This window comes from Molossus molossus, unplaced genomic scaffold (assembly GCF_014108415.1).
Source record: "Molossus molossus isolate mMolMol1 unplaced genomic scaffold, mMolMol1.p scaffold_m16_p_3, whole genome shotgun sequence".
Classification (NCBI taxonomy): Eukaryota; Metazoa; Chordata; class Mammalia; order Chiroptera; family Molossidae; genus Molossus; species Molossus molossus.
In genome coordinates this window covers 104950236-104976816 of record NW_023425366.1, presented here as the reverse complement: position 1 = coordinate 104976816, position 26581 = coordinate 104950236, and the positions used below count along the sequence as shown (strand labels likewise).

The 26581-nt window shown below is 39.8% G+C and overlaps 1 protein-coding gene and 1 pseudogene across 4 annotated transcripts in view; both read left to right on the top strand.

Moving 5' to 3' along the window:
* TPST1 (tyrosylprotein sulfotransferase 1) overlaps positions 1-26581 on the top strand; it is a 93285-nt gene that overhangs the window by 8864 nt on the left and 57840 nt on the right. For 2 of the 4 annotated variants that reach the window (XM_036280579.1, XM_036280576.1), the window contains exon 2: positions 19821-20766. In XM_036280579.1, the coding sequence (XP_036136472.1) occupies positions 19922-20766 (845 nt within the window). In that variant the 5' untranslated portion in view covers positions 19821-19921. Of the gene's footprint in view, positions 1-16478; positions 16554-16673; positions 16691-19820; positions 20767-26581 lie in introns of those variants that run through there. The other 2 variants (XM_036280577.1, XM_036280578.1) reach the window with 2 other exon arrangements.
* Positions 7080-8478, top strand: LOC118642676 (annotated as a pseudogene).

The following is a 26581-nucleotide window of genomic DNA, read 5'->3' as shown; positions in this document are numbered from 1 at the left end:
AGTCTGGCACTAGTGCCAGCCAGCCTCTTTTGGCAGCATAGCCTTTCCCAGGCATCTTCAAGCCTGGCACCAGCTGCAATCACTTCATAGCTCCTACCAGGTAGTCCCGGGCTAGGCACAAGCAGCAGCTGATCTAGGCCTGCACCAGAGCCTCTCCCAAAGAGGCCCTAGAATCAACAAACTTGGTGACTGGCTTCAGACCACAAAAGAATACTACCCAATTAGCTCCACAAACATCACATCCAAAGGGTGGATTCAGAGAGAACTTCCGGTCAAGATGGTGGCGTAGGTAAACGTGGTATCGCGTCCTCCCCAACCACATCTAAGTTACAACTACACTACAGAACAACCATCATTCAAAACTGCTTGAAATCAAGCTGACTGGAAGTCCTACAACTACAGAGTTAAAGCAGGAGCCACATCCAGACTGGGAGGAGGGGCGGAGGCGCAAGGGGCGGAGGTGTGACGGGCTGGTCCCACACCCACGTGTGGCGGATAAAAATCAGGAGGATACCTCGGCTGGGAAGGTCCTTCCTGAGGATTGAGGGGTCCCTGTCCCACACCAGGTGCCCTGCTCAGGGTTCCAGTGCCAGGAAGAGAAGTCCATAACTTCTGGCTGGAAAAACCAGCAGGAACTGAGTCTCAGGGAAGCTGAAGCGGCTGGAGCCCCAGGCAGCTCCTTAAAGGGCCCACGCATGGACTTATCAGACTCACTCCCTCTAAACTTGGAGGGGAGGCAGCTCGAGGGGCATCAGAGACATACAGGGAAGAACTGAGCTGTTTGGCACTGGAGCGAGGCTGGAGAGGGGGCTTTCTCTGGGACAAACGTGCTGTCAGAGGCCTTTGTTCCTTTGGTGAGCCCTTCCCTGGGGCGGCAGACAGTTGCCATATCTGGGACTCCAGAAACCTGGCTCACACTGGTAGCCCTGCCCTGGTGACTCCCTGAGGCTCCGCCCCACCCCACACAACTTTCAGGCCCACCCAAGCTGTTGCCAGTTGCTTAACTGTAGGATTGGCCTATATTGGATCCTGCTTCAGGTTTTCCTAAATTCTTTCAAACAAGCAGCATCTGGTCTCAGCTAGCCCCATACTGCTCCTTAAGTAATACACAGAAACAAACACAGGGAGGCAGCCAAAATGAAGAGACAAAGAAACAGGTCCCAAATCAAAGGACAGAACAAAACCCCAAGAAAAGAACTAAGCGAAATGGAGATAAGCAACCTAACAGATGCTGAGTTCAAAATGCTGCTTATAAGGAATTTAATGAGAACCTCAGTGAATTTAGTGAGGGCCTCAAGAGCATAAAAAAGGACCAGTCAGAAATGATGGATGCACAGTCAGAATTGAAGGAGGCATTAACGGAAATAAATAATTTACACAGATTCAATAGTAGAGTACGTAAATCCAAGAAGCAAACCATCGATTTGGAATATAAGGAAGCAAAAAACGCCCAATCAGAACAGCAAAAAGAAAAAAGAATCCAAAAAAGTGAGGATAGTGTAAGGAGCCTCTGGGACAACTTCAAGCGTGCCAACATTCGCATCTTGGGGGTGCCAGAAAAAGAAGAGCGAGAACAAGAAATCGAAAACCTGTTTGAAACAATAATGGCAGAAAACTTTCCTAACTTGGTGAAGGAAACAGACATACAAGGCCAGGAAGCACAGAGAGTCCCAAATAAGTTGAACCCCAAGAGGCCCACACCAAGACACATCATCATCAAATTGCAAAAGGTTCAAGACAAAGAGAGAATCTTAAAAGCAGGCTGTCAGCTGATTTCTTAAAAGAAACTTTGCAGGCCAGAAGGGAGTGGCAAGAAATATTCAGAGTGATGAAAAGCAAGAACCTACAACCAAGATTACTCTATCCTGCAAAGCTTTCATTTAGAATCGATAGCCATATAAAGAGTTTCCCAGACAAGAAAAAGTTAAAGGAGTTCATCACCACCAAATGGTTATTATATGAAATGATGAAGGGTCTTTTTGAAGAAAAAGATAAAATATATGAACAACAACAAAAAAAAGGCAATGAATACATATCTATCAACAATGGAATCTACAAACAAAATGAACAGGCAGAACAGAAACATTCTCATAGATACAGAGAACATTTTGTTGTTTGCCAGATGAAAGGGGGTTCAGGGGGATGGATGAAAAAGGTGAAGAGATTAAGAAGTACAAATTCATTGCTAGACTGACAAACCTCAAAGGGAAAGGGGTTGGGGGTGGGAAGAAGTAAACCAAAGAACTTATATGCATAACCAATGGACACAGACATGTGGGAAAAGGTGGGAAGGGGGTGGGTGTGGGAAGGAGGGGGTCAATGGGGGAAAAATGTGGAACATCTGTAATACATTCTACATTTAACAATAAAGATTTAGAATTATATATGTATATGTATATGTATATGTATATGTATATGTATATGTATATAAATAAAACAAAGGGTGGATTCAGCAGGCACCAGAGCCCTGCAACAGTAAATCCCATTTTGTGGGATCAGCCCCCATACAACAGTAGTAATGGCTAGTCCTCAAAACCAGTCAGCCTGAGGGTCAGTTCCACCCACTGACATGCCAACAGCAGTCAAGGCTCAACTACAATAGGAAGGTACAAAATCTACACAAGGGACATCCCTGGAGCACCTGACTCAAGTGACCAGGAAGAGTGAGACACTGGGCCCCTCAGGACACCTAATACATAAAGCCACCCTGAGAGACCTAGCAGATATACCTAATATGTAGAATTAAACACAGAGAGGCAGCTAAACTGGGGGGCCAAGGAAACATGTCCCAAATGAAAGAACAGGAAAAAGACTAAAAGAAGAACTAAACAAATGGAGGCAAGCAATCTACCAGACGGAGTTCAAAACACTGGTTAAAGTGAACTTAGGGGAAGAATAGATGAACTCAGGGAGAACTTCAACAAAGAGATATAACATTAAAAAGGACAAAGAGACCATAAAAAGGAACTAGTCAGGAATAAAGGGTACAGTAACTGAAATGCAGATTACATTAGATGAAATGAATAACAGAGTAGATGAAGTAGAGGATCGAATCAGTGATTTGGAATACAAGGTAGCAGAAAACACCCAATCAAAAGAACCAAAAGAAAAAAAATCCAAAAATATGAGGATAGTTTAAGGGTCCTTTGTGATAATATCAAGCATACCAACATTCACATTGTAGGGATACCAGAAGGAGAAGAGAGAGAGCAAGGGATTGAAGACCTATTTAAAGAAATAAAAACTAAACATTTCCTTATCCTGGCAAAGGAAATAGACACACTGGTCCAGGAAGCCCAGAGAGTCGCAATCAAGATGAACCCTAAGAGGCCCACACTAAGACACATCATAATTAAAATGACAAATGTTAAAAGAGACATTTTTTTTTTTTTTTTTTTGCATTTGTCTTCAAATAGAGCGGGAGGGAGAGAGAGGTGAAGAGAGAGAGAAACATCAATGTGAGAGAGACACATCAACTGGCTGCCACCCCCATGACCCCAACCGGGGACAGGGACAGACCAACTGAGGTACATGCCCTTAGTGGGAACTGAACCCAGGACTCTCTGGTCCGCAGGCCAATGATAACTGCTGAGACAAATTGGCCAGGACTAAAGAGACAATTTTATTTTATTTATTTATTTATTTTTATCCTCACTCGAGGACATTTTTTTCATTTTTTTGTTCAGATAGAGTGGGAGGGAGAGAGAGAGAAACATCGATGTGAAAGGGACACATTGAGTGGCTGCCACCCGCACGGCCCAACCAGGGCTGGGGACAAACTGCAACCGGGGTACGTGCCCTTAGCGGGAACCGAACCCGGGTTTCTCTGGACTGCAGGCCAACGCTCTAACTGCTGAGCCAGACCGGCCAGGGCTCTCTCGCTCTATTTGAAGATAAATGCAAAAATGTCCTAGGGTGAGGATAAAAAAAAAAAAAGAAAACAGTGGAGGTGCCTCAAAAAGTTAAAAATAGAATTACTTTATGATCTTATTCTACTTCTGGGTATTTGAAGAAATCCAAAACACTTATTTAAAATGATATATGCTGCCCTAGCCGGTTTGGCTCAGCAGTTAAGAGCATCGGCCTGCAGTATGGAGAGACCCGGGTTCGGTTTCTGCTAAGAGCACGTACCTTGGTTGCAGTTTGTCCCCGGCCCTGGTTGGGTCGTGTGGGTGGCAACCACTCAATGTGTCCTTTTCACATGGATGTTTCTCTCTCTCTCTCTCTCTCTCTCTCTCCCTCCCTCCCTCCCTCCCCCCCTCCCTCCCTCCCCCACCTCCCTCCCTCCCGCCTTCCGTCCTTCCCTCCCTCCCTCCCACTCTATCTGAACAAAATATCGAAAAATGTTCTCGGGTGAGGATAAAAAATATAAAAAAATAAAATGATATATGCATCCCTGGGTTCACTGCAACGTTATTTACAATAGCCGAGATATGGAAGCAACTTAAGTGTTCATCGATAGATGATTGGATAAACAAGGCATGATACATGTATAATATGGGAATATTATTCAGCCATGAAAAGAATTAAATCTTACCATTTTTGACAACATGGATGGACCTACAGGGTATTGAAATAAGTCAGAGAAAGACAAATACCATATGATTTCACTTATATGTGGAATCTAAAAAACCCAAAATAGCCCTGGCCGGTTTGTCTCAGCGGTTAGAGCGTCGGCCTGCGGTCCTGAGAGACCCGGGTTCGGTTCCCGCTAAGGGCACGTGCCTCGGTTGCAGTTTGTCCCTGGTCCTGGTTGGTCGTGCGGGTGGCAGCCACTCGATGTGTTCCTTTCACATCGATGTTTCGCTCTCTCTCTCTGTTCCTCTCTCTCTCTCCCACTCTACCTGAACAAAAAAATGGAAAAAAAAAAAAAAATGTCCTCGGGTGAGGATAAAAAAAAACCCAAAATAAATAAAAGATAAAGAAACTCATAGATACAGAGAACATACTGATGCATTGCCAGGTGGAAAGGGTTGGGGAGATGGGTGAAAAAAGTGAAGGGATTAAGAAGTACAAACTGGCAGTTACAAAATGGTCATGGGGATGTAAAGTACAGCATAGGGAATACAGTCAGTAATATTGTACTAACTATGGTGTCAGGGGGATCATTTCATAAGTTACATAAATGTGTAACTATATGCTGTACACCTGATAGTATTAATGTCAATTGCAATTGAAATTTAAAAACATAAAAAATAAAGAAGTTCAATCTAAAAAAAAATAAATTGTCTCAGAAAACAGTATGGTGATTACAGAGAGAAAGGGGATTAGGGGGAGGTAGGAAAGGGTAAAGGGAGAATAAATGGTGATAGAAGGAAACTTGACTTCAGATGGTGAACACACAATACAATATACAGATGATGAATTATAAAATTGTACCCCTGAAACCTATATAATTTTATTAACCAAAGTCAACCCAATAAATCCAATTATATATATGTATATGTGTGTGTATGTATATACATATACATATGTATACACACACACATATATATAGGGTACATAATAAATACAAATAAACACAACTTACAAAAAAATGAAGTAAAAAAATAAAAATAAATTGTCTCAATATTTTTAACAAACACCTTGGGCATAAGAATGTCATATTGAGGGTGTTGATTCAGGTCCAATAAAGATAAGCCCTGAGAATGCAGCTTTTTCAGTGAGCAGCTGGATAGGTTAAGTAGTGACAGTTCTTTGGAGACGTGGGTTTGGGGGAGCTCCTAAACTGTTCTTTCTTAAATGGCTGCTGGGCTGCTGCTGCTGTTCACAGCTACCATGTTTGCAGGTTGCTGGTTTCCAAGTCTTCCAGAGAGCTGGGTAGAAGGAATAGGGAGAATTAAAATGCCATAAAGTTTGTTCTGCTTAATGAAAGTCAGCTGTTTTTCTTGGATAAATGTTTCTTGGATTGTTGCAAGCCTTTGGTTAATTTTCAGTTTTCTGAAAAAGTTGAATTTGTATTTTGCCAGTCTTTTTTATTACTTTTATGGAAGATCAGACTTTTGGAGTTCCTTACTCTCCTGTGTTGGATATGCTTCCTCCAGCCTTTTCTTATTTATATAGTAGAAGGGGGTTATGCATTCAATTTTAACAGATTGTTTAGGTACTAAGAACTCTGAGGTTATACAATAATGTTTTTACAGTTTTATGTGCTATTGTTCTCCTACACTCTGGCTATGTTTATTGCTTAATGTTTTCTGAATATGTGCTATCCTCTTCCACTTCGAGGCTTCTTGTTGTCTTATTTCCTCGCTCAAAGCACTCTTTTCCTCCCCTTACTCCCACAGTGGGAGTCCTGCTTATCTTCTAAGATTCGTTCTGATATAGTTTTCTTTATGTAGCCCAAGGATGTAATCCTTTCTAGAAATTTCTGTATGTCTTCTTTTATACCTTTTGTATTACCATCTTACTATTTCGTTATGTAGTTTCTTGTCTCCTCCCCCTGCTAAGCCGCTAGTTCTTTGAAGGCACATGATGAATCCTACCCATTTTTATGCTCAGTAAATGTTTGCTAATTGAACTGTAGGAGTGAGGTTTCATAGAAAGAACATTTAACATTTTAGGTATTGTGACTAGGGTTTGCATCTTATTCACCCATTACTGAACTGGAGGAAATGTATACTCTGGAAGAATTAATTAACAATACATGGTTGTACACACACTACATTATATAATCCTTGGAAAGGTATAGGAAGATAAAAATCTCCAACAAAGATTGTTATAATAGTGGTTTTCTGATAAAAGATTTGATGTCCAACTTATAATAGAGATCACATAATTCTAGCTCTGAGTAACTGTATGAGAAGTATAATTTCTCATAAAGTAGGAACTTATATGTGAGAGTGACTGCTAAAGTAAAACCGAATTGATAAAGAACACAGAAAAGATAGAACTGTTGTCCATGCTAATTTCTAGCCTCCACATATGTCTATTATCTCTTGCGACCAGACTTATCAGGGGGATCACTAGTTCTCCATTCTTAATCCCATCTAGATGAGATCTTCAGAGACTTGCAGAAAGTTTGCAAATATGCATGCTGCTCATTTATGCAAACAAAACATAGTGCATACATGGATTTAGAAGTTTTTCCCTATCAGTCTAATTGGATCTGAGATGATCATCATAGGATAATTCAAGCTAGGTATATTTTTGGCTCTTCCCAGTCCCAGCAGTGAGCACTGTCATGGCACACATCACTGTCAACCAGTACCTGCAGTAGGTTTATGAAGCAATCGACAACAGAGAATGGGCTCCTGTGTGGAGCTGGTGTCTTTCAAGCATCCACACGATGCCAACCCACGGCTTCAATTGGCCTCACCAGAAGAGAAGAAGAAAACTGGGCTCTGCCTGTCACATATGCAGTAGCACTTGACCTTCAAGTAATTTCCAGTAATGCAGATCAGAAGTTGGTAAAGAAAGGAAAAAGTAAAGTCAGGGACATGTTGGACATGCAGCTGAATTGTTGATGAGCTGTTTTCAGGTCTATGTCAGGGATGCTCGTGCTGGTAGAGAGGATTCTAAGAAAGGGGGGGGGTGCTATTTATGGTGAATCAGTTATTCAAAGTTTACTTTAAGATCAACAAACTTCATTTGTGTAAACCCCTCATCAGAGCTATCAACAGCTCAAACCTGAAAGATGATCCCAGCACAGCACAGAGGGTAACATACAGGTAGGTACTTTGCTGGATGAAAGGCCATGTTCGACGGTGACTTTAAGCAAGCTGAGGAGTACCTGTCCTTTGATTTTGAGCACTGTCACCATTTAAATCAGAAGAACAAAAGGATGATACTGGTATATTTATTTCCAGTAAAAATGCTGTTGGGTCTTATGCCAACCACTGAGCTTTTGAAAAAAGTATTATCTCATACAGTTTGTTGAAGTAACCAAAGCTGTAAGCAGAGGCAATTATCTCCTGTTGAATGAGGCTCTGACAAAGCATGAGACCTTTTTATTTGCTGAGGTATCTTCCTTAACCTTGAAAAGCTGAAGATCATCACCAACAGGAATCTTTTTAAGAAAGGGTACTTGTTAAAGTCACCAGTTATCTCTGGATACTTTTCTAGCTGCTTTGAAATTCATGCAAGTGGAATACATGGACGTCGATGAAGTCCAGTGTTGTCTGGTCAGCCTGACATACATGGATCACATTAATGGCTATATATCACATCAGCATCAGAAGCTGGTTGTTAGCCAGCAAAATCCATTTCCTCCACTGTCTACAGTGTATTGAAGGTATAAGCAGTCCTGAGAGGGAGTGTGTTCCTGTAGTTCTTTGTTGTGCTGATGAAATCAGTGTTTTGCTGTGACGTTCTTCTCTGTAGCCAGAATCTCTTTGGGGCTTTTTACTCAGGGATGTTGAGACTGAGTTTGCCAGCACGCATGGATACCTTGAAATCTCTGTCATCACTCATAATTAATGTCAACCTCACAAACACCGGGAATTCCTTTTTCAGACATTGCAGACCCCTCCTTTGGCTCTGGAGCATTGGTGAAACTTCTGTGAAGGAGGCTGTCTCCAAGGCAGCTATAGTTTACTTCTCATAAGTCTTACTTATAAATGCAGCTTTGTAACTTTTTACATAACCCTTTTTATAAGAAAGTCATCCTGAATTTAAAAAAAAACAAAGCTAGGTTATATTTTTAAATCATATGCTAATGAAAGCCTTATAACAATATCAGATAATCTTAAACTCAATTTGACCATACTTATTGCATACATGGCTTTTGGTTCATGCCAGGCTCAGTGTCTGGAAGTACCATGGACTAGCTATCACAGTTTTAGAGTCACACCTGGGTTCCAACTTGGTTAATAATTTGCCAAGTTTTGATACCATACGTGAGCTACAAATCCTTTCTGAATTTCAGTTTCCTCATATGTAAAACGATTCTAGGACGAAAATGTTCCTTTAACTTCTCATTTGTTGCAGTGAGCACAATGGATTACCAAAAAAAGTTCTGATTCATTCATCAAGAGAGTGTGAAATGATAGAGGCAGATAAAATAGACTGATAAATAAAGAGAGTGGATTAGAGGAGCAAGGTCAGAGGGAGAAAAACAGGAGGTGAACTTTGTACTTTAGTCTTTCTAAATATAGTCAACCCATATTTTAACACTGGAAGCAGAAGGAAATACCATTATTCTAATCATAGGAAAGTGTTAGCGGTCTGGGGTTTTGGTGAGAAATTTTTAGTGGGATCACTCAATGCATATTTATTGAGTGCTTAAAATGCATGTAGCATTTTATGTTATACATTATGGGGAAAGCTGAAATAGATATCATGTAGTCAATACCTTCCAAAAACTGACAACTAACTACACTCATAGAATCTAGTTACATTAACTTACTGGCAACCAAGAATCCATTAACTCATTTAAGAGCCCCTACTTTCAAGGAGTTCACAATCTACTGAAGAAGCAAATTAACCATGTAATGTAAGAAGTAATGCGATTTGAGTAAGTACAAGGGCGCTAGGAAGCATACCTATGTCATACAAGGCAGAGAGCTGTCAGGAAAGCTTCCTACAAGACACTGCATTGAAGCTGAAAGCTGAAGGATGTGCGGGAGTTATGAGTAAGAGATGCTATAGGTTGTTCAAGATGGAGGCAGCATTGGGGGGGGGGTGTTGGTGATGGAGAGTGATAGAAGAATAGGCTTGGGCAGGCAAAGGCTGGATCATGAAGGTCCTTATATGTTATGATGAGGGTTTTTTTTCTGAAGGAAGTCAAGTCATTGCAGGGTTGTAAGCAGGGGAGTGTCTTTAGTATATTTACAATTTAGAAATACATGAAAATGTAAATAAATATACATTTATATAGTATATTTATATATACTAAATAAATAATTATACATTTAGTGTATTTAGAAATATACTGAAATGTAAATATACTGAAACAGGATAGTGAATGAACTGATTGAAGGAAGTCAGACAATACCAGTTAGGCTGTGGAGTTATTCATAAGAGAAAGGATGAGGGTGAGGACTAAAGTCATGCCAGCAGGGGAAGACAAGAGGAGAAGAGATTCAAGCTAATTGATGGAGGAAGCATTGACAGGACTTCACCAGTTACCTGTGGAGAGTTTAAGGGAGAAAGTACATAAAGGCTCTCAGAATTTTAGCTTGGATGTCTGGGAGGACATGGTTCATTTACCAGTAGCAGAAATAGAAGAGGAGGAAAGCTTTTTGCATTTGGTGTTTTTGAATTTGACATGCCAGTGGAACATCCAGATGGAGTTCTCCCTTGGCCTTTGAATGGTCAGGTCTTGGTTGCAGAGAGATTTGAGAGGCATCAGAATATAACTAGAGGGTGACTGTGGATGAAGCAGGGTGAGTGTAGGAGTGTGGATGAGGGAACCTAATACCTTAAATTCAGTGTTCTTTTGTTACTCTTTTGTGATGTTTGCTTTTGAAACATAATAAATTTGTATACATAGTTAAAGCTGTTTTTCCTCCTTTTGAGCTTTCTACTATTAGTATCATAATAGTTAAAATATTTTTGTTAATACCTTAATATCTACATGGCTCTTTTTCCAAAATCTTGGCAAAATTATTTTTCCTACCTGCTGTAAATTTGGCAGATTCAATAAAAAAAAATCCTGTTGGGATAATGATTGGAATTGCAATTTTTTCCCCATGGCCTACAGATTACTTTGTTTTCATTTGTAGTTCTTTGTTTCATTTGACATTTGTTGAACATTTGCTTTGTTTCAGATTACTCTATAGGTATTTTTTTTTTAATCCTCACCTGAGGATATGTTTATATTGATTTTAGAGAAAGAGGAAGGAAGAGAGAGAGAAACATTGATCCTGTATGTGCCCCAACTGGGGATCCAACCCATAACCTAGGTATGTGCTCTGACTGGAAATTGAACCAGAAACCTTTTTGGTGTACCTGACACTCCAACCAACTGACCCACCTGGCTAGGGTGACTCCAGAGGTATTTTAAGGAGATTTAAGAGAGAAGATTTTACTAAGGGCTTACTCATCTGTAAATTCCTTGCTTTATATTTTATCTGATATTCATGCACTGACTGCATGGATGATGAATGGGTTAATCTGTGCTTTAAAGGAGTTTATAGTTTAGTGGTGGTAAACTAACCACAATACAGTGCATGAATGTGCAAGCCAAAGTGTTTTTACGAAGTGCTTGAGGTTACAGAATAGAGAACAGTTGCTTTCTGGGGGTAGAAAGAGGGGAAAGAGCACTGAAGAGGCGTATAAACGGGAGGAAGGGTCATGGCACAGGAGGCAGCAGCATGAGCAGAGGCCAGGTGTGGAGGTGCCTGGTGTGGATGGGGAGTGACCCTGAGCGGGGCAGGCTGCGTGGGAGGAATGCTGAGAGGTAAAGTTGGAGGATGAACAGAGGCCAGTGTGTGAAGTGTGCCACAGACTCCTGTTCTTTAAAAGTCAAAAGAGCCCTGACTGGTTTGGCTCAGCAGTTAAAGCATCGGTTCCCGCCGGGGGGGATGTAACTCGGTTGCAGTTTGTCCCCGGCCCCAGTTGGGGTTGTGTTGGTGATGAGCACTCGATGTGTCTCTCTCACATTGATGTTTCTCTCTCTTCCTCTCTCCCTCTTGCTCTATCTGATGATAAATGCAAAAAAATAATAATAATAAAAATAAAAGTCAAAAGAAAAAAGTCCTTTTCATGCGTTATCCACTTGCTTGGCATAGTAGCTCTGTGAAAGACTAGAGGACTTGCACGTGTTCCTTTATTTTTTACATTTTCTCTCCACCTTCTTTTCATAATTTCTACTCTAATTATATGTGAAAAAGAGTTTGGTTATCATTATTTCTATTTTATGGACAAGGGAACTAATGCTCAGTGATTTATCTAGATCAGTGGTTTTTAACTTTTTCATCCCATGGCACACATAAACTAATAACTGAAATTCTGTGACACACCAAAAAGTATATTATATTGTTTGCTGATCTGACAAAAAAAAAAAAAAGGTATAATTTTGATTTATTCAGACCAGATGACTATTGTTGTGTTGGCTGTTGTTACTTTTTTATTTGACAGTCCAAGGGAAAAGAGGTCAGTGCTCCTCACTAAATAATCAGATATTGCATGTTTAAAAATTCTTGCAACACACCAGTTGAAAATTGCTGATCTAGATCCATGTGACTAAGAAAAAAAAAATTTCATACTAGAGCCCAGGTCTTCTGACTAATATACTAGACTTTTTTTCTTTTTTTTTTTTAATCCTCACCCAAGGACATTTTTGCATTTATCTTCAGATAGGGCGAGAGGGAGGAAGAGAGAGAGAGAAACATTGATGTGAGAGAGACACATCGAGTTGCCACCCACACGGTCCCAACCAGGGACAAACTGCAACTGAGGTACGTGCCCTTAGCAGGAACCGAACTTGGGACTCTCTGGTCCGCAGGCCGACACTCTAACTGCTGAGCCAAACCAGCCAGGGTATAATAGATTTCTTTAACATTAATTCAATGCCATCTTCTTTTCTCCTTTTCTCATTCCAGGCACTGTTTAATTGTAAAAGGTAGGAGGTTGGTAGAAAAATTGCATAATTGAATTACTGAGTGAGTATATAATTTGAGCAAATTTGCTTTCTTTGTGTTTTCTCTCATGGTTGGTTTAGACAGACAGTAAACATTAGTGAAGAATCTAGAAGAGCAATGGTTAGCCTACAGTGACCCTGTGATTTACAAGTCTGAGAAGGTTGGAACTTGGTAACTTAAACTGTTTATTTTGTTTTATTTCATTTTAACTCTTTATTATGAAAAATTTAAAACAAATCCAAAAATAGAGAGAAAATTACATTGAACTCTTAAGTACCCATCTTTCAGCTTCAACAGTTATTAACCCATGGCCATCTAATTTCATATATAACCCACTCCCCAAACCTACATCTGCACTCAGATATTTTTGAGACAATTTCATTTAACTTGAACTGTTTTTTTAATCCTCACCTGAGGACATTTTTTCCTTTTTTTTTTTTTGTTTGTTGTTCAGATAGAGTGGGAGGGAGAGAGAGAGAAAAAAACATCGATGTGAAAGGGACACATCTAGTGGCTGCCTCTCACACAACCCAACCAGGACCGGGGACAAACTGCATCCGAGGTACGTGCCATGAGAGGGAACCAAACCTGGGTCTCTCTGGACCACAAGCCAATGCTCTAACTGCTGAGCCAAATCGGCCAGGGCTAACTGTGTTCTTATGTCTATTTGTGTCCTAGGCATTAGGTCTATTTCTTAGTATTCGGCCAGCACTTTTTCCTCCTGACCATGGGGTTTATTGAAAACAAAATTCCAGTATACAGCTTTTTTAAGAAGATATGTCCCAGTAGATTCCCAAAGATTGTCAGCTGTGAATAACACAGTCTTCTTGCCATTTGCTATTTATTGTCAGTGGTTCTAGTGCCGGCCTCCAATGTGTAGCTAGAAAAAGGTGTTCCCACATTTGTGCTCTGGCCGTGAGCTGACATAAGAATTGATCTTGCAACAATGGATTTATTTGAGGTTTTTGGTGATTGGCAAAGATATCATTCAAATTAACCCGTGGATGCATTAATTGGTAAGTTCAAGCGCATGATACAATTACTTTTCCTTTTTCTAAAAAACTAGAAGTGAATAGAGAAACCAGCTATACAGGGTGGGGCAAAAGTAGGTTTACAGTTGTGCATATGTGAAACAGAGTTTATTCTTGTATTATTATTTACTAATGTATTGTTTTTCATATGAACAATTGTTAACCTACTTTTGCTCTGCCCTGTAGATTGGACTTTAGACAGCAGGCAAAGTGACATTGGCAATTGCTACTTACCGCATTGGTTGGCATCATGAATAGGCATAGGAAGCAAGGAGCTAATGATTAACAGAAGAAAGAAGGTTTTTAGGGGATTGTTGCATTCCTATAATTTATCTTTTGCTGGAACATTTACCCAGCATCTCCTTGGACCTAGTGATGGCCACTTTCATGATTTTAATAGCACAGTGTGGTGCATGAGCTCACACATGCATGTGCCTGGACCCGTGTGTATGCACTGAGTGCTAGGCATGGTCTTGCTGACTACCAGACTCTGTACCCCTACTTTTGTGGAGTGATACTGTTTTTTTATTAGAAATATTTATAAAATTTGCAAAGATGTAAGTGTGGAAGTATGATGTCAGCATTCTCTTCTGTACAGCATTATTTCTGGGAGTCTTTCATTTGGCTTGCTGGGAAAGAGCAGTGCTATTAATAGTGATGTCTCAGATATGTTTGTTGCAGTGTTTCAATGCTTTCTCTCCCCTGGAGATAAAAACAAGACTACTCTTTATAATATTCCCTTCTAGCTCAGCCTCAGCTCTGAAAATGTCCCAGTTGAGAAAATATTGATGCCGCTTGTCTGAAAATACAGTGAAATGGAGTTTAAGCTAATGGAAAGAGGCCCATGTGTGTTCATGTGCACATAGTGGTTGGATATTTAAGGGTAATGGTCAGACTAGCTTTTCCTGTACAGTGCTTCTTAAATTACAGGGCTAATTTTTTTAGACTTTGAGAAGAATTAGTATCAAGGTGTGAATAGAGTCCACAGGCTCCACAGTGTCTCTCTGCTAGAGAAATATAGCTCCCAGTTTGGTTAGTCTACTGGTGCTTTTTGAAGGCTCAGTGGATTTGGTGACCTGGTATTCTGTTAAGCTTGCTGTGGTAGGGGACAGGGACACAGACAAGGTCTGTGAGCTTCAGGAACTTAAAATATTTTGGAGTAAATAAAATATACATGATAAAATGAAAAGTGACCTTTGAAGAACAGGTAAGATTTAGAGTGGTGGTGAGGAGAACCTCAGTTTGTGTTATCTATAGAATGAGAAAATTGGACCAAATGATTTGGAGGTCCCTTCAGCACTGATGATCTATGATTCTATGATTCTGCAAGTTTAAAAACATCCAAAGAGAGACTGTAAGGCTTTGTAAGCTTAGTGAAAAGTAATGTGAATGTTTCTGGGGAAGCCCAAATCCCCTTCTTTTTCTTTTTGGTATCCCTTACAAGGCCTTGGACCACTGTCATACTTGCTGTCAAGCTTCTTGAAGGGCTATAGAACATACTCCTTCATCCCCGAGTGTGTTGGGAGAGTTGTTTAATTTAAATACAGTAGGTATGAAAACTTAAAAAAATCACCCAAAATTGTGTTGGCACAACTATCAAGTATGCTTGGAAATATGGTAAGGTGTTCTTTTCCCCTTAATTATCCTTTGGTAAAGAAGGAATTGCCTTCATTTGAATCCTTATGAAACCTTTAAGGTTAAGAGGTGCCTTCTCAGTTACTTTACTCTGAACAACAAACACTGTTTTGGGAGGATGAAATATTAGCCTGACCTCAGTCAGTGTACTTTTGATGCCTATAGAGATTTCTTGACAGATCAAGAAAATCAAGAAAAAGAGACAGATTTTACCACAGATTTAGTGTTGGGTGTCTTAAAATATGCTTTTTCAAGACCACTTTGAAAAAAATACCAGGCTTTGAGCAAAAGAATGATATGTTCTGTCTTACAATTTTTTTTAATCCTCACCCAAGGACATTTTCCCGTTTTTTGTTTAGATAGAGTAGGAGGGAGAAAGAAGTAGAGAAACATCAACATGGAAGGGACACATTGAGTGGCTGCCTCCCATAAGACCCAACCAGGGCTGGGGACAAACTGCAACCGAGGTACGTGCCCTTAGTGGGAACAGAACCCAGGTCTTTCTGGACCACAGGCTGATGCTCTAACTGCTGAGCCATACTGGTCAGGGCCTGACTTACATTTTTAAATCCCCTGGCTGTTGAATTTGAGAATGGGTTCTAGGAGGGCAGGAATCGAATCCTTGTGAGAGATGTTGGATTGCTAGTGGAAGTGTTGAGAAGTGCTCAGATTCTGACTATGCTTTGAAGGTAGATCCAATAGAATTTTTTTTGTCAGATTGAAATGTAGGATATGAGAAAGAGATGAATCAAATATGTATTAAATGCTTTAAAATCAAGCACATCCCATACCTGTTTATCTAGTAATTCCTCTTCTAAAAATTCAGTTTAATAATCCTGTGTGCAAAAGTGTTTATGTATGCAAGAATATTTCTCATAGTATTGTTTATAGTCATAAAAATTCAAAACAACTTAATAATAATAGAGAATTGGTAAATAAACATTGATAGATCCTATCAGTAAAGTATTATGCAGCCATTAAAATGATTAACAACTATGTTTCTGGACAAGGTAATACATTGATCATATATTTCCAGTTTTTGTATTTCACTTATTTTACTGGGAATGTGGGATATTTTAATGGGAAGTTATTATCAGATACGATTGGTTGCTGCTATAGTAACTTAGAGGTTAACTTGACTGGTGAACATTTTTGTATCTGGTGTACTGTCTTGAGTGTGTCGTCTATATCACAGATACAGTTTTCTGCATGGATATTTCAATGCTGTATTGCTACCAATTATCTTAATTAATGCTTTTTTTCTTTGCAGTTTTTTCTTATTAAGCTGATCTTTCCATCTCAACCTGTTCTCACGTTGTGGTTCTTTGTTGCAGCTTTATAATAAACTACAGTGCCTAGTGCAGTAAGTGTTCAAATACGTGACTAAAGGAATGAATACATAAGTAAACAAAAACCAGATCTTGTTGGTGTATCCTACTGAGACTATCAAAATGTTTTTCCAGGAATGTATTCTTTAGAAAACAAAGCAGCTGTATTGAGGTATAACTTATGTACCATAAAACTTACCCATTGTTAGGGTGCAATTCAGTGATTTTTAGTAGATTTTAGAGACTTTTGCAACTACCACACCTGTTCAGGTTTAGAACATTTCCATCTCTGCAAAGAGTCCCCTTATGCCTGTTTGCCATTAAATCTCTGCTTCCAGTCTCTGTAAATCTGCCTTTTGTGGACATTTCATATAAGTGTATACTGGTGTAGATGCTCAGATGCACACACACACAGTTGCTTTTATTTTATTTTATTTTTAAAATGATTTTCCATTGATTTTTTTGAGAGAGGAAGGGAGAAGGGAGGGAAAGAACAAAACATTGATTGATCAGCTGTCTCCTGCACACCCCCTACTGGGGATCGAGCTGCAACCCTTGGGTGCACATGGAAATGCCCAACCAACTGAGCCACAGCAGCCAGGGCTGTTTTTATTTTTTTAAGCATGGCTTTCTAGGGGTTTCCCACTTGTCTGTGTCATTTAGAGGTCAGTGGTTATGCTCAAACATCTTTTTTTTTTTCCTTTTTTTTTTATTTATTCAGACAGAGCGGGAGGGAGAGAGAGGAAGAGAGAGAGAAACATCGATGTGAAAGGGACACATCGAGTGGCTGCCACCTGCACAACCCAACCAGGGCCGGGGACAAACTGCAACCGAAGTACATGCCCTTAGCGGGAACCGAACCGAGGTCTCTCTGGACCACAGGCCGATGCTCTAACAGCTGAGCCAAACTGGCCAGGGCTATGCTCAAACATCTTGAACCAGTAAGACTTGTCCTTTGACAATGGGTCTGTCTGTGGGTGGATGAGCACATTCAAAGTTTAGGCCACTTTTAAGTCTGCCCTGACATTTACTTTCTACTCAGTCCTTTCATGTCTCCTCTTTGCCTGTGTGCAGCCTCAGGGTTGGCCACAAACTTGCCAGCCACGACTCTCACCTTAGCCTACTGGATCTGTTCACCCTCTCTGCTCACCTGCAACCTGGAACTTTACTTATACTTGCAGAACAGTAGTCCAAATTGAGTGATCTCCCTTTAACCAAAAGCTGCCAGTCCTCACCGTTTGCCCTGCCTTGCCCTGACCTTCAGAACCTCTGTGCCTGCTGAAAGGGTGGATGGTGAAGTCAAACTGTCTCAAGCAAGAGTGCCAGAGACTCTCACTGTTCTTACCCAACATTTAACAATTTTTCAAATGTGAATGCTTCTTGGGTTGTTGTAGTCCTCTGGTAGATTTCCAGATGACTGTGAAAGGATTGCTTTGTCAATTTCATTTCACTTGCTAGTGGATTTTGGGGGAGAATTGTCTACCTTCTCACTAGTCTATAACTAGATGTCCTGCGCTCAGAATGTATTCTTTTGATCATTTTCCCAGATATACTTACTGTTAGTGTGTGGGTGAGTGGGGGGGGGGGGAGGGGTGGTGTATGTACACACAAGAGGGAGAGAATTTTTTCAGAAATTTGTTCATGTGGTTGTGGGTGCTGGCATTTCTAAAATCCATAGAACAGCCAGGCAGGTAAGAGTTGATGTTAGCCTTGAGTCCGAATTCCTCAGGGCAGCAGGCTGGAGGAAACTCAGGTGGAGTTTCTGTGTTTCAGTCTTGAGGAGAGTCCTTTTTCTTCAGGAACTGTCTTTACTCTTAAGGACTTCAGTTGTTGGATGAGGCCCACTTGTATTATGGAGAGTAAACTGCTTTACTCAAAGTCTGTTGATTTAATTGTTTTTTGTTTTGTTTTGTTTTGTGTTTTTAATCCTCACCTGAGGATATTTTCCCATTTATCTTTAGGTAGAGTGGGAGAGAGGGAGAGAGAGAGAGAGACATTGACATGAGAGGGACACATCCACTGCTTGCCTCCTGCACAACCTGACCAGGGCCAGGGACGAACTGCAACCGAGGTACGTGCCCTTGACTGGAATCGAACCTGCGACTCATTGGTCCACAGGCCGACGCTCTAACCGCTGAATCAAACCGGCCAGGGCTAATTGTTAATTATATCCAAAAAATACTTCCACAGCAACATTTAGACTGCTGTTTGACCAACACTGCCTGCCATAGCCTAGCCAAGTAGTCACATAAAATTAACCATCCCACTTGCCCTCTGAAGATTCAAGGTACATTTTTTAGTATGTGTAGTCTGATTGCTGTCTGCTTGGTAGCATGTATTCTTGTTCCACTTAAACTAGCAGTTCCATGGTGTGTATATTTGATGTAGTATTTCACACACATGCTCTGCTTTTACATGTCACATCTTTGGTCATCCTCAGCTTAGAATACTGTGTCCAAATCTTATTGGTCCTTCTGAAGGCTAGATTTCAGAGACACACACACACACTTTTCTTTGCACCCAAAACACCTGCTCCCCTGCTACTTGTTACCTAATTATGCCATATTCTGTCATGCCATTGTGCTTTTGAACACAAGTTTCTATTGTTTAGAGTAGCCGTCCCTCTTATTTTCTATAAGTCCTTTATAACTTTCTCAGGTAGACTTATTTGTTCCTGTTTATTATGCTTCCATTGTCCTCTGTGCTTATTTCTACTAAGGCCATGGTCCTATTTTATTGTCATTGTTTGCATATCTATCTGTTCAAAAGACTTTGTTTCTTGAGAGCGGGGTCACTGCCCTGCTGTCCTTTTCAAAGTTTATCCTCAGCCAAGCCCAAGCATCTGGACTGTAGTACCTAAGTACATAATTTGCGGGATGAATAAACTGAATATGTGTTAAAGATTTAGAAGTTGTATATTTCTTCTGTAATTTCTCTTTATAGTAGAATGTGAAGATAATGACTTCTTGGGGATGAATCAAATCTAAATACCAGAGATGAGCCTTGGGTTAGATTCCAGATATACTTGGACTTACTAAATATTCACTTGACTCACTGATAGAAATAATTTTATTGAATTTTCCATTTTGTGCATAGCTTCAGAATTGTTATGTTAAGAAGCTATTTATGATTGGAAATGTTGTTTTATTTTTGCTTGCATTTTTGTATATTTGTGTTTTAAGAATATCAAAGCATCTAAAACAACTTCAGCTTCTTTCTAGCTAAAATGTTATGGTGATAACTGATGACTAATTTCTAAACCATCTTATGATGATAAAATAACTTTTTCCTTTTCCTATTAGATGTTGATCATCTTTCTGAAGCAGAATCTCCATGGCCTGAACATTTTCTGGAAATCATTTTGAGCAAAGTATCTGTTTAATAAAAAGATAACCATATCAAGATGGTGGGAAAACTGAAGCAGAACTTATTATTGGCATGTCTGGTGATTAGTTCTGTGACTGTGTTTTACTTGGGCCAACACGCCATGGAATGCCACCACCGAATAGAGGAACGTAGTCAGCCCCTCAAGCTGGAGAGCACAAAGACGACTGTGCGAACTGGCCTGGACATCAAAGCCAACAAAACCTTTGCCTATCACAAAGATATGCCTTTAATTTTTATTGGAGGTGTGCCTCGGAGTGGAACCACACTCATGAGGGCCATGTTAGATGCACATCCTGATATTCGCTGTGGAGAGGAAACGAGAGTCATTCCCCGAATCCTGGCCCTGAAGCAGATGTGGTCACGGTCGAGTAAGGAGAAAATACGCTTGGATGAGGCTGGTGTCACCGATGAAGTGCTGGATTCTGCTATGCAAGCCTTCTTACTAGAAATCATTGTTAAGCATGGGGAGCCAGCTCCTTATTTATGTAATAAAGATCCTTTTGCCCTGAAATCCTTAACTTACCTTGCTAGGTTATTTCCCAATGCCAAATTTCTTCTGATGATCCGAGATGGTCGGGCATCAGTACATTCAATGATTTCTCGAAAAGTTACTATAGCTGGATTTGACCTGAACAGCTATAGGGACTGTTTGACCAAGTGGAATCGTGCCATAGAAACCATGTATAACCAGTGCATGGAGGTTGGCTATAAAAAATGCATGTTAGTTCACTATGAACAACTTGTCTTACATCCCGAACGGTGGATGAGAACACTCTTAAAGTTCCTCCATATTCCGTGGAACCACTCAGTATTACACCATGAAGAGATGATTGGGAAAGCTGGGGGAGTATCTCTGTCAAAGTGAGTAGATGTTATGTTTTTATTTTGACCCTATATTCAACTAATAAAGATGTGTGTGTGTGCGTGTGTGTGTGTGTGTGTGTATAAAAACTACAGACCTTTTCTTGAACAGATACAGCTTCATCAATGAGTTTTGAAAAATTTCTCTAGCTAGTACATTATAGACCCTTTCAATTACTTTATTCATTCATTTATTTATGAATTATGGTTCTTTTTATTCATTTGATGGAGACAAACTCAGTGTATAGTGGTAAAAGGCCTTTTTCATGGACCTTAGGTTTTAATGCCCATTATTCAATTCCCATTTCTGATTTCTAGATATTTTTGTTAATAAGGATAGTTGGCTTTTGTGTAGATTAAGGTAAAGGTGAGGAAAAGCATGTACCATGTTGGTGAGCATGTAGTAAATTCTGACCATTTACTCTCTCTCTCTCTAAAAATAAATAAACAATTTAAAAAAATGTTTTTATTATCTTTTTAGAGCGAGAGGAAGGGAGAGAGAGATAGAAACATTGATGTGAGAGAGAAACAACAATCGGCTGCCTCCTGCACACCCCCTACTGAGGATCAAGCCTGCAACCTGGGCATGTGCCCTGACCAAGAATTGAACCGGACCTCTCAGGATGATGCTCAATCCACTGAGCCACACTGGCCCGGACTTTCTTTATTAAGGGTTCTGGATTGCTGATTTCTTAGACAGCATGAAAATAATGGGGTTTTAATAATTTTACAAAAAGAGTTCAAGCTGCTCAGGAAAAGCAACTGTGCTTGCTGGAGAAAACCCAGTTCTTTCAACTGCTGCACAAGGAGAGTGGTCTCTCTCCCTTTCTCTCTCTCTCTCTCTTTCTTTTTCTTTATTGAAAGAGTTTTAGAGAGGGAGGAAGGGAAAGGGAGAGAGATATAGAAACATTGATGAGAAAAAACATCGATTGGTTGCCTCCTGCATACCCTCCGCTGAGGATTTGGCATGTGCCCTGACCAGGAATTGAATTGGCGATCTTTTGGTGCGTGGGTCGATGCTCAACCACTGAGCTACACTTGCTGGGCAAAACATATTTTTTTAAAAAGAAACTACTGTTAAATTCAGGGAGTATCTCCTCATGAAGAAGAGTTGGTTAGAACAATTTTATTTTTTTCTATTTATAAAAGTAACATATACCCCCTGTTAAAAAATAATAATAAAAGCAGTGTACTTCCCTTGTGTACCCTGCTTGCCCCTACAGAGGAATGTCTTGGTTTGTTTCCAGTATATAGAACTTGTACAGTAAATATTGATTCCTCATGCAGATAATTAGAAAGGAACAGCTACCTTTCTGCACCTAGGTTTCAGCTTTTTATTACAAATTATTAGGTATCATCACTCCAGTGGTTCTAGGTTATTTTTATTGATTTAGAGAAATCACAGCTCTAGCTACTGTCATCACAGTTTATTGTTTTTTTTTCTAGCTAATAGGCCATAACTAATTTCTAATCTCCTATATTTTTAAGTAAGTATTTTACTTTGTGTGCTTGTATGTTGGCCCAGAGATTCTGATGCTAGTTCCTTCTGTTAATATAAAATAAGCCAGTTAGAACACCTCCCCTCAAGTCTTTCCAACTAGAAATTAGAGAGATATGCTCAGGTTATATGTGTGGAAATCAGGAAAAGATCATTTTGCATATATACTTACTATGAAGACCAAGGAAATTCATAGAAATTTTGAATTAATGAATTTCACAAGGGAAAGATACCTTAGCATCTAGTATATGGAATGGACACCCAGTGAAGTCCTGTGCTTCATCAAGAGTCACAAATGGCAGAATCATGAGAACTTCCAATGCTTATTTCAAGACTCTGGCTACTATATGAGTTTGCAAAAATTAAGGTATAACATATAGTAAATGCATAAATATTCGGTGTACAATTTGATGAAAATTTACATCTGTATACATTTGTGTAATCACCATTCATATCAAGACATAGTAAATAACTAGCACCCAGGAGGCTCTTTTATGCTCCTTCTTAGTCAATATCCTCCTCAACCCCAAAGTAACCACCATTCCAACCTCTATCACCAGAGGTGATATGAGGTTGCAATTGCATGTGAAGTTCAGAAACAATCAATCTTGCTTGTTTTAGTTTTTATAATGTTTATTTATTTATTTTGGTTACAGATGTTTTTCTTTTTTTCCACAATTGACACTTTCTTCCCAATCCAACCCCCCCCCCCCCGCCCCAACCTTATGGTCTATGTCTTTGTCTACCCATACATGCATATAAGTTCTGTGGTTTATCTCTTCCCTCCCCCAACATCCACCTCTTCTGGTCCGTGGGCCAACGCTCTAACTGCTGAGCCAAACCGGCCAGGGGAATAATGCCGTTTTTAAAGACTGAGTCCTGCCCTGGCCAGTTTGGCTCAGTGGTTAGAGCATCAGCCAGCAGATCAGAGAGGCCTGGGTTCGGTTCCCGCTGAGGGCATTACCTCGGTTGTGGTTTGTCCCCAGCTCCAGTTGGGGTCATGTGGGTGGCAACCTGTCGATGTGTCTCTCTCACATCAATGTTTCTCTCTCTCTCTCTTCCCCCTTTGCTCCTTCCCGCTCTAGCTGAGGATAAATGCAAAAAAAAAAAGACTGAGTCCCTGCTCTCAAATAAGAGCTAATAGGGGGATAAGGCAGGGACATATAAAATTATTCCATTTGTAAGTACCAAGTTATAAATATTCCATGTTAGTCATGACCATAGGAATTCATAGCCCAGAGTAGATCATCCTATGCAATTGTGCCTTCCTATAGACATTTTTATTCTGGGAAAACTGTTTAAAATAAGTACTACTTATTTTAGTATTATTTAGTACTAAAATACTGAAAATATTTAGTCAGTCTCGAAGGCTTGCAGATGTCACCAGATGGCTCAGGAATATATGCAGAAGTTGTTCGAAGACAGAAACAAGGAAAGCCTTCACAATTCTACCTGCCTTAATTTGTTAACTATGAGAGTCAAACTTTGCTTTGCTTAGGAATTTCCAGTTATTTTTAGTTTGCTTGGGCTCCCTGGTCTGTTCAGTTACAGAATTGAAGGAGGAGAAATCCTATGAAAGAATTTTGTAGAAGAAAGCATACTTTCTTCTGGTGTAGTCCAGGGAGTCTTCTTAGAGGTTAGTGTATATAAGCCAGGCCTTTAAAAACTGAAAATGAAAACAAAGAATTTAATGAGTGGAAAAAGGGATGAAAACAGATTGCTTTGACTGGCTGATGATTTAGTTCTACTTTTAGGTACAACTGGAGAAGTTTAGGTGAACTATTTATCCTTGATGTTTTTAGGTAGTCATTTCAAGTCCAGTAGTAGTGCTAGTTTCTTCAGTAACTGGACTTATAACTTTAATGTTTTGAATACCATGTTTTTTTTTTTTTTTTTTTTTTTGTTTTTTTTTTTTTTATCCTCACCCGAGGATATTTTTCCATTTTTTGTACAGATAGAGTGGGAGAGAGAGAGAGAGGAAGGGAGAGAGAGTGAGAAACATCGACGTGAAGGGACACATCGAGTGGCTGCCACCCGCACGACCAACCAGGGCCGGGGACAAACTGCAACCGAAGTACGTGCCCTTAGCGGGAACCGAACCCGGGTCTCTCCGGACCGCAGGCCGACGCTCTAACCGCTGAGCCAAACTGGCCAGGGCTGAATACCATGTTTTGTTTTAAGAAATTATTCAGCCATTCTGTTCAACTGTATATTAAACTAAACCTTAATATAAATTCCAAATATGATGGCTCCAAAAATAATATAAAACTCACTGATCTAATATTTCCAAACGAATAGAGTAGAAAAAAAATCAAGACATTTTAAAATGTGTTTTTGCTTTTATCTTTCAAGAAATGTTTGAGTAGAAGGGTGGGAGAGTACATTTTAGGGAAAATATGCAAATAGATGTATTGCAGTAAAATTCTCCAAGTGATTGAATATGGAAGAGGATCTTGCTGATTAGTAAATGACATCTGCTGAAGCCTGCTTCTCAAATATTTTGAATAAGAAATAGAAGCTATTTACATTGATTTCTTTTCATGAATTGTGGAATTTCTGTGGAATTTCAGTCATCTTCATCTGGGAACATTCAAGAAGTTACTATATAGTGTACAGAGTTGTTTCTGCTATTAGATTCATTAAGATACTATAAAATTACCTGGAACAAATAAAAATTAGTAACAATAACAAAAGTTTTACCAAGGTATACTCAGTGATAAGAGAAAGAAAAAAGTAACCTAGGATTCGTAAACAAGTTTTACTAGGTCAAAGAACAGAGCCAGAAAAACAGAAGACTATACTAGTACTTAAACAGAGTAAGTTTAACTATAACTATAATTCATAACTATATGTATATAATTCATAATTATAATTCAGAGAGAAGAGTTATCGACTCTTAGAGCAGAAAACAACTGCTAAGTATAAATAGGTTAGAATGAAAACTATCATAACAGGGCAAATACAAGAGAATAAGAACATGATAACTGACAACTCTAAAGCTTCTAATAAGAAAAAATTTAGAAATTAGATCCATAGCAAAGAAAGATGAAATAAACAGGTGAAAATAATGCAAACAAGTTTTTTCATTTGAAAAAATTTAGTGAAAAGTTTTATTTATTTATTACTTAAATTTTTTTTCTTTATTGATTTTAGAGAGATAGGAAGGGAGAGGGAGAGAGAGAGGGAGAAACATTGATGAGAGAGAATATTGACTGGCCGCCTCCTGTGTGCCACCCACTGTGGGTGGGGCCCACAACCTGGGTGTGTGCCCTGACTGGGAATCGAACCTACGACCTGTTGGTGCATGCGTCGGTGCTCAACCACTGAGCCACATGAGCTGGGCTTAGTGAAAAGTTTTAAAAACTGCATTGTAGAAAATGGATTATTAAATAATAGTGAATTTTAGGAATTAAAACTTTATGATGTCATAAATGAATATGATCAATTCCATAACAAGGTTATGAGTTTATTTTATGGTGATCATGCTGATGCTAAACCTTTGTGTTTATTTATGTTTATTTACTTATTCATTTATCAACTTTTATTTATGTCATGATGTATTTGGTTTCTCTGCTTACAGGAATTTAAAAATATGGGCCCTGGCCTGTTTGGCTCAGCAGTTAGAGCATCGGCCTGCCAACTGAAGGGTCGTGGGTTCGATTTCCGGTCAAGGGCACATACCTGGGTTGCAAGTTTGAACCCTGGACCCAGTCAGAGTCGTGCAGTAGGCAGCCAATTGATGTGTCTTTCTCACATTGATGTTTCTGTCTCTCCCCCTCCCTCCCTTCCACTCTATCTTTTTTTTTTTTAATTCTCACTCAAGGACTTTTTTTTTTTTTTTGCATTTATCTTTAGATAGAGTGGGAGGGAGAGAGGGAGGAAGAGAGAGAGAGAAACATTGATGTGAGAGAGACACATCGAGTGGTCGCTACCCACACAACCACAACTGGGGCCAGGGACAAACTGGAACCAAGATACATGCCCTTAGCGGGAACCGAACCTGGGACTCTCTGGTCCGTGGGCTGATGCTCTCGCCGCTGAGCCAATCCAACTAGGGCCCTTCCACTCTATCTTAAAAAAAAAAAAATTCAATCAAAAAATACCCTTAGGTGAGGATTAACAAAAAGATAATTAAAAATAAAATAAAAACCAGTATGGTCCAGCTGGTGTGGCTCAGTGGTTGAGCGTCAACCCATGCACCAGGAGGCTGCCAGTTTGATTTTTGGTCAAGCCACATGCCTGGGTTGTGGGCTCAATCCCCAGTAGGGGGCGTGCAGGAGGCAGCTTATTGATGTTTCTCACATCGATGTTTCTCTC